At 34.5% G+C, this 12,864-nt stretch overlaps 1 protein-coding gene across 1 annotated transcript; it reads left to right on the top strand.

The window, feature by feature from the left end:
* Positions 1-306: 306 nt before the first annotated feature.
* LOC132614211 (myb family transcription factor PHL8-like) lies at positions 307-3,069 on the top strand. Its single transcript, XM_060328616.1, has 5 exons — positions 307-674; positions 771-847; positions 1,739-1,917; positions 2,021-2,087; positions 2,440-3,069. Exons 1-5 carry the CDS (start codon positions 542-544, stop codon positions 2,977-2,979), a joined length of 996 nt encoding a protein of 331 aa, XP_060184599.1. The 5' UTR covers positions 307-541; the 3' UTR covers positions 2,980-3,069.
* Positions 3,070-12,864: the final 9,795 nt, after the last annotated feature.

The raw sequence follows: 12,864 nt of genomic DNA, 5'->3' as shown, positions 1-12,864 counted from the left end.
GAGGGTAAAATAATTTTGAAGGGCTGAGATGATGCCACGTGGTAGCCGTTAGACATAAGGGTATAATTGACCCTATAGTATAACGGTAAGGATATAATTGACCCTAAAATATAACGAAGGGTATAAATAAACTATTTTTTAAAGTTCAGGGGTAATTTTGGCCCTTTTCCGATTAAAAAAAGTAACACCACTTGACAAATTCAGTTGCTTAGCACTCTGGTTAAGCGCCTAAACCTCTTTAAGACTCAACAGAACCAATAAGCTAGGACTATTCTTTATCAATTAAAGCGATAATTAATACTTTATTTTTTTATCTCTCTTCAGTAAATATCGACACTGCGAAAATTCGGTGACGCCCCTGACCCCCTGGTGACAACTGCATGGGAAAGCCTAACAACTTCCGTATTATATAAACAGGTAGAGCAGCCACATTTTGAGGCCCAAGAAATTTCAAAGGATCAAATAAAGCTCCTCTTTCCATGTTTTCTAGCCACTACCTATTGTACTTACTCATCATTTTTAATTTGTTAAAACCAAAATTATGGCCCATCAAATTGTACAAAGTAAAGATATGAACTTGGTTTTGTCAAGTGATGCCAAACCTAGGTTGAAATGGACACCAGAACTCCACCGACGATTCGTCGACGCAGTCACTCAGCTTGGAGGTGCAGACAGTGAGTATAATTAGTCAATTTTCTTCCCTTCTTCTGGCAGTCTGCAAATTATCTTTATATCAATCATTGTAGTACTAATTATTCATGATTATGCAGAGGCTACACCAAAATCCTTAATGAGTGTAATGAACATTCACGGGCTTACTTTGTATCACCTCAAAAGCCATTTGCAGGTTCTTTTTTCATTTGTCAATGTTTAAGGAGCCGTTTGGACATGGTTTGAAGCCATGAGATGAAGTCATGATTTGAAACCATGTTTGGACATGCAATTTGAATTTCTTAAGTTGTATTTTTTCTTATAGATATAAAAATCTCACAAGTTGTAAAAACTATCAAAATATTCTCAATTCTTATACAATCTTACCAAATGAACAAGTCATAGTTCATAACAAAATTAATATGCTACTAGAAGGCCTTTCTAAAAAATACAACATCAATTGATCAAACTTTTGTTTAATAAAAAAGAAAATTAACATGAATAGTAATGTAACTAATCTTTAATATAATCCTCCCAATAAATAAGGTTGGTAAATAGTTACTGGGAGTAATTGTTAAAAATATTTATCAATTTATGGGTCAAGTTTTATATTTAAAAATTTTGAGACCATGGTTTGACACTCAAATCATGCCTTTTTGGATGATTTGGGATTTCAAACCATGAGATGAAATACATGTCCAAACACTAATTTCATCTCATGGTATCAAACCATGGTTTCAAATCGCATGTTCAAACCCCTACTAAGTTGATCATTGAAGGAGTCCATTACTTAAATGGTCACTCAGCTATTTGAATAAAGTCATGTTTCTTTTGTTTGTCTCAGAAAAGTTACTTAACTAAGCCTATAGCACTCAAAAAAGGTTAGGTATTTGGCTGGTTGATTGACCTTCTGAGTGTTATAGCATAGTTTTCCATTCTTTTCTATTACAAACAAAAGAAACGCGGCTTTACTAGGTAATTTCAGATAGTTGAATTAACATTTGCATAACGGACTCATCATAAAAGCTATTGCTTACTCTCCTTGGAAAAGTTCTGAACTGACTGATTTATTCTATCTTCTATGTAGAAATATCGTTTTGCGGAAACTCAACTAGTCCTATCTTACCAGAAAAACAGACAAGAGGATAAGTTAGAGTCTGCAATAGTACATGACAATCAAAAGGAAGATGAAAATTCAAGGGGATCAAAAGAAAGGAATGTCTTTGATGTAGAGCTCAAAGAAAAGCAGAATGATCAAATGAACAAGTAATGTAGCTTTTCACAGCTCTATTTAACAAATTTGAAAAGAAACTAAAGCAGTATTAGCATTTCAGTATTTTACTAATAAACATTTATGCTTTGTCATAAGATTGCAAATAGCTAGAGCTTTACAAATGCAAATGGAGGTGCAGAGGAAACTTCATCAACAAATTGAGGTAAATTTATATATTCCACCGTCCCTATTTATGTGGCATTTTCGCTCTTCGAGAGTCTATTTAACTAATCTTTGAAGCTAAATTGCATTAGATCAACTCAATATTTTAAAATTAAAATACAGATATTCAAAATTTGTACGATAAGTACTATGTGTCGGAATTGTTCTTATGTCAATATGCTGAAAAATTATACTTTTAAATTTCGGTTAAAGTTCACATATTTTGAATCTCGAAAAGCAAAAAATGCCACATAAATTGGGACAGAGAAAATACTGTTTTATGATATCAATATATCATCTGAAGTTTATGTGCATAATCTGCCAAGAAATTAACAAGCTGATGCATTTTTCAGTTACAAAGACATTTACAAATGAGAATTGAAGCTCAAGGAAAGTATTTACACTCAGTTTTGATGAAAGCACAGGAAGAACTTGCCAAAGCTGAAATCTCTCAATTAGTTCCAATGGCTAACAAATGTTGTCCAAGTTCTTCACTGTCAGAAGTTACTAAAATCGACCGTTCAATCTCAAAATATGACGGTTCAATCTCAAACGAAATAGGCAGAAAACAATCAAAAGCTGGCACAGTATGTTCAGTTAAAAGCTCTCTGACATCGTCCGAGAGCTTAGGAACAATAAAAGAGAGTCGAGCCAAGCATGATATCGAAGAAACAGGCACGTGGAAGAGAAATTCTAGTACTCTGCCAATGGTGAAGATGAATCGAGAGAAAGAAAGTGATTTGTCTACTGAAGTGAAAGAAAGAAAGAGGAGCAGAACTAATGAACAGTCCAACAAGCTTGAATTCCTGGAGACAATTGATTTGAATACAATGTGCCTGAATGACTTTGATACTTGTCCAAAAGCAATAGACTTTATTAGCAGATGTTTCTAAGCTTATAAACTTTATAATTAAGTCAATGGTTACTACAACTGTTATGTCGTTTCGTTTACAGAAATTTATGTACAATTGTTGCGTAAGAAACTGAAAGACCCATAGTATATATCTTTCTGGTCCTCTTACACATACGATAGCACATGCCATATTCGAGTGCAAAGAATATACCAAACATGCTCTCAACATCAGAAACATTGTTAATAACGGGAGAACAAATGAAATGATACATGTTTAAGGTAATTAAAAGTTGATTCTTCATCCAAAAGGTGCAAGACTACTAAGAAAATATGTTTATCCAAATCAAATAATTTTATTCCTCTGATACTTTATTCCAGCACATCTTACGGCCAGCAGCTAAACTTGAAAAATTCCATGTTTCTGGAAACCGTTTGCTACTCTTTTCCAAAGTTACAAGCAAGGAACTTGGAGCATCACCAGAAAGGAATATTGTAAATTGTTTTAAGACTCAATAGCAATCAATGAATATGTAGGAGAGAACAACCATGGACACAAAAACCGCTAGCCATAACAGAAAAATGAGACATAGTCCATCTGTTGGAATTAATGCATTCACAAGTTTACTATCCTTGACTTTTATGTTTTCTAGTAGTTCTTTATTGTTTCAAAAATATCATTTAGTCTTGCAATATTATCTCTTAGTTTTTCAAGAAATCTTTTAAAAGTTTGTGATACATGTATCTAGTGAATTGTGATAAATGTATCTAATTATTTGTGCAAGACTTTTGAATTGGTTTTTTGAGTAGTATAAATAAAGATGTAATTAAAGATTGTAATCATCTCAAGTAGCCTTAAGTAGCCTAATACAACTTGAGCACTCTCTAAGAAAAATATTCTCTTCCTATTCTTTCCTACAAATTGGTATCAAGAGCAGTTTTCGTTCTTAATCTGGGGTTAGGTGAAGAAGAAAAAATTATGGCATCTAAAACAAATGATGGTGCTGATTCTTCAGTTGTTCTTACTCCATTTTTTGATGGAAATGACTTTGAATACTGGAAGATAAGAATGAGAACTTATCTGAAAGCTGAAGGTTTGTGGACTATTGTTGCACATGGCTATGAAGAGCCAGAAGACGATGGTGAACTTTCAGTAGCAGAGATGAAAAATCTTGAGGCTAAGCGTCGTCAAGATGCAAAGGCTTTGAGCAAAATTCAAATGGGAGTCTCAAGAGAATTTTTTGCAAAAATTGCTACTTGTAAGACTGCAAAGCAAGCTTGGGAGTCTCTGGAAGCTGAGGTGTATGGTGACGAAAAGGTACGCACTATCAATCTTCAAACTCTTAGAAGAGAGTTTCAAAATTTGAAGATGATAGAATCTGAAAAAATCGATGATTATTGCACAAGAGTCATGAATATTGTTAATGAAATGAGAAATCATGGTGATGAAATTTCTGACCAACAAGTTGTGGAAAAGATTCTAATTAGTGTCACAGAAAAGTATGAGTATATTGTTGCTATCACTGAGGAGACGAAAGATCTTTCTAAGCTTTCCATCAAAGAGCTAGTTGGATCGTTCCGTGCACACGAGAAGAAAAAATATCTTTTCGTGAGAATCAACCCAAAGAGACGGCTTTCCAGTCCAGAACCAATGAGAATTCTCAAAATTTCTCAAAGAATCAACAAAGAAAGAAGTACAATCCAAAAAAGAAGCAGGATCGTGATGGCTCTACTAACAAGGTTGAAGAAAAAGGTGAGAAAAGTACTAGTCTATTTGGTAAAATTTGCAAAAAGACTAATCATAATGCAGAACAATGTTGGCACAAAGGCAAGCCCCAATGTAACTTTTGTAAAAAGTTTGGCCATATTGAGAAAGACTGCAGGCACAAGAAACAGGAGCAAGTAAATTTATGTGAAGGAAAAGAGGAAGAAAAGGAAGAAAACCTTTTCTATGCTTCTCAATCTGATGCTTCAGCAAAAAGCAATGAATGGTATGTTGATAGCGGTTGTACCAATCATATGACTGGAGATGAAAAGGCTTTCCTCTCAATTAATCGCAGCATCACTTCTAAAGTGAGAATGGGGAATGGAGCCTTAGTTGATGCAAAAGGTAGAGGTACCATTTCGATCAACAAAAAAGGGAGCGGTAAGCAAATTCATGATGTCCTTTATGTTCCTGACTTGGAAGAAAATTTGCTTAGTGTTGGTCAGCTCATGGAAAATGGTTATTCTCTTATGTTTAGAGATAATTGTTGTAGAATTTATGATAAAATTGAGCCAAATCAAGTCATTGTTGAAGTAAAGATGATAAAAAGAAACTTTCCTTTACAACTTCATTACAATGCATTCAAAAATGAAGTTGTAGATGATTCATGGCTTTGGCACAAAAGGTTTTGTCACTTGAATTTTCATGGTTTGAATCTTCTGAAGCAAAAAGACATGGTGCAAGGCCTTCCTGAGATACATACTGAGGTGGATCCATGTGAAAGTTGTATTATGGGAAAGCAACATAGAAAGTCTTTTCCAAAAGGGAAGTCTTGAAGAGGAAGTGTACTTTTGGAACTAATCCATACAGACATTTGTGGACCAATGAAGACTCCATCTCTGGGAAGCCAAAGGTACTTTCTAATTTTTATTGATGATTTTTCAAGAATGACTTGGGTTTATTTCGTGAAAGAAAAGTCAGAAACATTTGCTACATTCAAGAGATTTAAAGCCTTTGTTGAGAAGCAAAAAGGCTGCAGCATCAAAACCATTCGCAGTGACAGAGGAGGTGAATACACAAGTCGAGAATTTGAAGAATATTGCAAAAATGAAGGCATTGAGAAGCAACTTACAGCAGGGTACACTCCTCAACAAAATGGTGTATCTGAAAGAAAAAACAGAACCATTGTTGAAATGGCCAAAACGATGATGAATGAGAAAGGGCTGCCAAAATATTTTTGGGCAGAAGCAGTACATACAAAAATGTACATCCTCAATAGGTGCCCGACAAAGGCATTGAAGGATAAGACACCAGTTGAAGCTTGGAGTGGAATGAAACCTTCTGTAAGTCATTTTAAAATTTTCGGGTGTATTTTTTATGCTCATATACCTGCTGAGAAAAGAACAAAATTGGATGAAAAGAGTCAAAAATGTATATTTCTTGGTTATAGCGATGTGACAAAAGGCTATAGGTTTCTCGATGTCAAAACTAACAAACTTGTTGTTAGTAGAGATGTCATTTTTGATGAAAAAACAGCATGGAATTGGAAAGATAAAAAGGTGGAGAATACTTCTATCATTTCTTTAAATGTGCCAAGTCAAGAAGAGGATGAGGAAGAGGAAGATGTCCCTCAAGGGGGGAGAAATCTCAGATCCAGAAGATGAAGAACCACCTCCAAGAGGAACAAGAATGTTGAGTGACATCTATCAAAGATGCAACTTTGCCTGTATTGAGCCAGAAAATTATGAGGAGGCAATAAAGCATGATGTTTGGAAGACAGCCATGGTAGAAGAAATTCGGATGGTTGAGAAAAATAATACTTGGGAGCTTGTGGATGTACCCAAAGAAAGAGAAGTTGTAAGTCTAAAATTGATTTACAAAATCAAACTCAATCAAGAAGGAGAAATTCAAAAGCACAAAGCAAGGTTGGTTGCTAGAGGTTTCACTCAAAAGCCAGGTATTGATTTCTACGAAACTTTCTCTCCAGTTACACGCCTTGAGACAATTAGAACCTTGATTGATGTTGCTGCACAAAAGAAATGGAAGATTTTTCAACTTGATGTTAAGTCTGCATTTCTAAATGGAAAACTTGATGAAGAAATTTATGTTGAGCAACCTCAAGGATCTTTTGTTCAAGGGGGAGAAGAGAAGGTGTACAGGCTAAAAAAGGCTCTTTATAGGCTGAAGCAAGTGCCAAGAGCCTGGTACAATGAAACTGATACATACTTTCTGAAAAATAATTTTCAGAGAAGTAAAAGCGAAGCCACTTTGTATGTGAAGCAAGAACATGGAAGCATTGTCATGGTTTGCCTCTATATGGATGATATGATTTTTACAGGAAATGATCTGAAGATGATGCAGAAATTCAAGCAAGATATGATGCAAACCTATGAAATGAGTGATCTTGGGTTGCTACATTATTTCTTGGGCATTGAAGTTTCTTGAGTGAAAGAAGGAATTTTTATTTCTCAAAAGAAGTATACTAAAAGTATTCTTCAAAAATTTAAAATGATGGATTGCAGGTCTGTGGCCATACCATTAGCAGCAAATGAGAAGTTCAGAAAAGATGATGGAGCAAAGAAAACTAATAGCTCACTTTACAGGAGCTTGATTGGAAGCCTGCTATATCTTACTTCAACAAGACCTGACATTATGTTTGCTGCTAGTTTATTATCCAGATTCATGCAAGAACCAAGCCAAGTGTATTTTGGAGCTGCAAAGCGTGTTCGACGCTACTTGCAAGGAACAATGGATTATGGGATAATGTACAAATTTGATGGAGATTTGGACTTAATTGGCTATTCTGATAGTGACTGGGCTGGAAGTATAGATGACGTGAAGAGTACTTCTGGTTATGCTTTCTTATTTGGTTCAAGCATTTGTTCTTGGTTGTCAAAAAAGCAAAGTGTTGTTGCTCAATCCACTGCCGAAACAGAATATGTCTCAGCAGCTAAGGCTATTTCTCAAGCTATTTGGCTTAGGAGAATTCTTGAAGATATTGGTGAAAAACAAAAAGAAGGGACTGTTTTGTATTGCGATAACAAATCAACGACTGCCATTGCCAAGAATCCGGTCAACCATGAAAGATCGAAGCATATTTCCATCAAGTACCATTTTATCCGAGAAGCACAAGAGAGAGGTGAAATTTAGTTGCATTATTGCCAGACAGGAGAACAACTTACTGACATCTTCACCAAAGCACTTCCTAGAGAAAAGTTTTGCTATCTTCGAGAACGCATTGGAGTTGTCAAGCAAATGCATTAAGGGGGAGTGTTGGAATTAATGCATTCACAAGGATACTATCCTTGACTTTTATGTTTTATAGGAGTTCTTTATTGTTTCAAGAATATCATTTAGTCTTTCAATATTATCTCTTAGTTTTTCAAGAAATCTTTTAAAAGTTTGTGATACATGTATCTAGTGAATTGTGATACATGTATCTAGTTATTTGTGCAAGACTTTTGAATTGGTTTTTTAAGTAGTATAAATAGAGATGTAATTGATGATTGTAATCATCTCAAGTGGCCTTAAATAGCCTAATACAACTTGAGCATTCTCTAAGAAAAATATTCTCTTCCTATTCTTTCCTACATCATCAAGCCCATGCTAGCTAACTGTAAAGAGTCCTTGATGAGCCGCTGGATGAAATTGATAGGTGCCAACTCTTTTATTGTTCAAGTATAAATTTGCAGAATTACGTTTAACTAATTTAGCATTCAATCTTGTTCACTTGTAACCTGATCTTCATTTCCTATTTCATTAATAACTCGTGTCACCTCCTCCATTTTGTAACTATGACAAAGTCTCTTCCGTACATATTGACCATCCGCATAAGAAAAGTTAATATTGCCATTTCTAATAGTGAGTAAATTTTGTCTCACTCCCAACTAGGAATTCAAATCATGGGCCACGAAAAGGAATGGGAATTGAATGTGCAAGGTGAATACAGTAACTTTATTAAATGCCATAAGAAGGAGACTTGCTGCTAGCTTATCGATTATCCTGCTAATCACAAGTTCAATAAGAAAGGTGGTGATAAATATATGGGAATGAAAAAATATACAGCCCAACGAAACACATTGCATCCATGTGGCACGGTTAAAGGTTCCAGTTGCTTAAGTTATTTCCAACTTCATTAATTCTTAGTTTCATTATACACTTGACACTCAACTTAGAGACTTCCAACCCTTGTGATTTCAGGGGCGGATCTAGGATTTCTTTGAACATGGGTGCACTGCTAAAATTAGGAAAAAAAGGAAACATTAAGTGGGAATTGATCCTTGTTCCTCTATGTAAATAATTAAGCTTTCCACCAAGTGCACCGGTCAACCTTTTTGAAGTATGTGTGCCAATAGCTAATATTAGATCAGTTTTAGAAAATATGTATATAAAATACCTAATTTTACGGAGAGAGCATGAGTTCACATGCCCTATAAGTAAGGCTATAAACTAATATTAAATCAGTTTTAGAAAATATGTATATAAAATACCTAATTTTACGGAAAGAGAATAAATTCGCCCCTGCTCATGACTTGTCATATATCGAAACCGACTCAGTATCTTCGGGCGGCCCCCACATACTTCAAGACCATGCATATTAAACTTTTAAGCGTATTTTTAAGTAAGAAAATATTAGAGGCCTTACACCTGCCTTCTAGTGGCATCTGTCTCCATATAAATTTGTAGGACTCAATATCCAATCCAAACAGGTAATAAGTTAATCAAAATATTTTAAAATTTTCTGAATTTATTATTCAAAAATTTACGGGAATAACTACTTTTAAAGGGTTGTTAACAATTAGTAGCTACCTTTTATCAATTTACAATTCGTAGCTAGTTTATGACAAATTCGCTGTATTTGGGTGTATTTGAATACACTGTTCTGTTGTATCCAACCTTATCTGATGTCACGTGTATTTGATTGTATTTGAATACATGCAACCTTAATTTCTCTGAATACATGTGTATTCAAAATGATTGTATTCTAGTGCATTTAAATACACGTCGGAGCTGTGTATTTTATTGTATTTATATATTGATGTATTTCAAATAACACATACAATCAAATACATCTAGTTTGCCAAAAAATACAATCAGTCAAATACATTAAACTTATATTTACACTAAAAAATGATGAAATACACTCAAATACACCCAGATCTGAGATACAAGAAGGAGAAGAAGTCATGTATTCCGGTCAAATCGTCGATCAAATACAAAAAAAAAAAAATACACTAAAAAATGACGAATACACTCAAATACACTCAGATTTGATATACAAGAAGAAGAAGAAGCCATGGATTCTGGTCCAATCTCCGGGAAAATACGAAAAAATACGCTAAAAAAATTGACGAATACACTCAAATTTGAAATCTCATGTTTGTTACTCAAAGATCTCATGTGGTTCAGTAGTCTATCGGGCAAGCAATAGGCGATTACAAATGACGAGTCCAAGTTTGATGAATCCTGTCTCCGGCGAGTAACCGACGCCGGAGGGAACGACAAGGAACCGGCACTACAAATTGGTTCAAACTCATCAAAACAAAAATAGAGGAAAGAGATGAGATCTAAAGAATTCTACAGCAAGTGAAATATGGAGTCCAGGCTATTGTAATATACATAGCTCCTTTTCAATTGTGAATCCAATCAGCTGGGCAAGCTTTTCTCGTTAACAAATAGTGAATTGGAAGTGTGGGTTGTGATTTAGGGTTTTAGAGCTGAATTGGAAGTATGGGGTTGTGATTTAGGGTTTGATTCTTTTAGACCTGGTCGGATTTCATTTTTCCGGCGAGTTTATTTGGCGAATAAAGGATTAAAGAGAGAGAGGAGTGAGGGAGAAATACAAGTCATAAACCTAATGTAATTGATATAGCTACGAATGGTAATTTACAAAATTACTGTAGCTACTAAATATAAATAAATTAAAAGGTAGTTACTATCAATAATTACCTCTTAGAGGTAGGTATGCCAAGTAATTTTTCTTTTATTATTACCTAAATATGCTAGCGTTGGTAGTCGTCTTGCAACTGGATCCTCGTTTCTAATTCCCAAAGGATTAACAAAAAATGAAGAGAAAAACGCGTAGTTGCAATATCATGTGGTGTCTAGAAGCTACATCAGCTTAAGCTTGCCCCGTCTTGCTAAGTCATCCTTTTAAAAAAGAAAAAAAAAATTGATATCCCTAGACCCACTGCCCACGTCGTCCTACTCCAATTAAAGATTCCCCGTCCGACTGCTAGAAGCGGATCTAAGGTTTGAATTTGAAATTTTATTATAACTAATTTGATTTATTGAGTTTGAAGTATATTACTTATACTTATTTAGTGAATTGTTTAACATGTATATAAGATTTAAGCTAAAACTATTGAATTCCAATGAACCTTTAACTCTACCACTAAATCTGCCCCCTGATAGCATCCTCGTCCCATCAAAACCTTTACCCACCCTGTTTTATTTTGTCCAGTGTCATTGTCACTCCTAATATTAATTGCTAGCTCTAGCACATACATAAAATATTACTAGCATTCATTATGTTACATAACTTGTATATCGACAATCATGATATTGGATAGATTGAAGTCCGGTCTTTGCTCCTGTTAATATCGAGTTCAGGACAAGTTATGTAACACGTAAAAAGATCGGACATTATTGTTCGGACCCAATTTCCTGTTCAATCTAGTTCCGATAGTTGTTCCTCTAGCTAGGGTTATTATTTGATTAGTGGACTTCTCCAATAATCTTCTTTAAGTGAAAACTTAATAGGGGAAACGGAGCACTACAAAAAAAGCGGGTCTTAGCGGCGGTTTCTTTGTGACAGTTTAGCTAAACTGCCGCTAAATATTAATTTCCCGTCGTTTGACGTGGCAGTTCAACAACAGTCATAAATTGCATAATTTCCTGGCGGTTTTATTTTAATTTTTCGACGGTTTACGTAAATTATATTTTTTTGTGGCAGTTCATTTGGATTTGTGGCGGTTTGGCCTTTTAAAAAATTTAACAAATATAACGGATTAGTTGTATTTTATTTTATACAAATGTCAACTAGGTGGAGCCACGACTAAAACACAATGATAGAGACAAAGTGTCAATGGGCTAATACTGATAAAGGCATAAAAATTCTTCATTAGCCCATTCTACACTCTTCACTCCAATACACTCTTTCACTCATACACTCTAAAAAAATTCTCAAAATCTGAAATCAGTTTGCTCCTAACTCGTGTGAAGTTGTTTAGGTATATTGTTTCTCAATCGATCTACCTAAATAAAAATTGTTTAGGTATATTACACTGTTTTGCTTCAAGCACTATAACTCTTTCTATTGTGACTTTTTCACTCCCGAAATTCCTACTTTCATACTTGCATACATGATTGTTTAGGTATTTTGATTGTTTAGGTAGATCGATTCTTGCTGCTAACTTGTTTTCTAGGGTTTTAATGTTCTAATTTTAGTTCTAATTTTGATTGTTTTCCCTAATCTAGGGTTCATGCATGAAGTTCTATGTACTGATTTCACCCGATTCATGTTCTAATTTTAATTCTTTTGGCCAAATTGGGACTGAGTTGGTAAAATTGGTGGAAAATTATTTTCTATCAACACTCGATTGGTGATTTTACTGTAGAAAACTTTAAATTAAGATAACTTTCAAGGAAATTTTGGTAGAAAACTGTTTTTCTTCTGGAAATTTCAATCTATTTTTATTGTTTTTTGGCTCGTTGGTGATTTTACTTGTTGCTATGTGCAGAGTTATTAATTAAAAATTTTGAGATTATTTGTGTTGATGGTTAATTTAGCGTTGATTCCCTGTTTATTGAAATGATTTGCTTGAATTATGGTGTTTTCGTGGAGTTCCAGGAACTCTTCTGTATATATGATTTTGTAGATAGGGTTGCAATTGATGCCCATTTGTTCCCATGAATAGCATGAGCCTGTTGGATACTGAAGCCTCGTACATGTGCTAGATACATGTGATTGAATTTGTGCTAACTGAATTGTTTGAACATTTGTCAAGGAAAGACGATTTTAAGTTTGAATATTTAATCTCTCCTTTATTTAGGATGGATAAAAGTTGGATACTGAAGCCTCGTACTACACTTGAGTATAAGAAAGGGCTACAAATATTTTTAGACTTTGCATTTTCTAATGTGTCATCTGATAATAGGATTAAGTGTCCTTGTTCTAGTTGTGGGTTTAGACTATATCAGACAAGAGCAGATGTGTTCGAT

Source organism: Lycium barbarum, chromosome 10, assembly GCF_019175385.1.
Source record: "Lycium barbarum isolate Lr01 chromosome 10, ASM1917538v2, whole genome shotgun sequence".
In the NCBI taxonomy this organism is placed as follows: domain Eukaryota; kingdom Viridiplantae; phylum Streptophyta; class Magnoliopsida; order Solanales; family Solanaceae; genus Lycium; species Lycium barbarum.
Note: the sequence above shows the minus strand (reverse complement) of the source record. Positions and strands in the feature narration are given on the sequence as shown.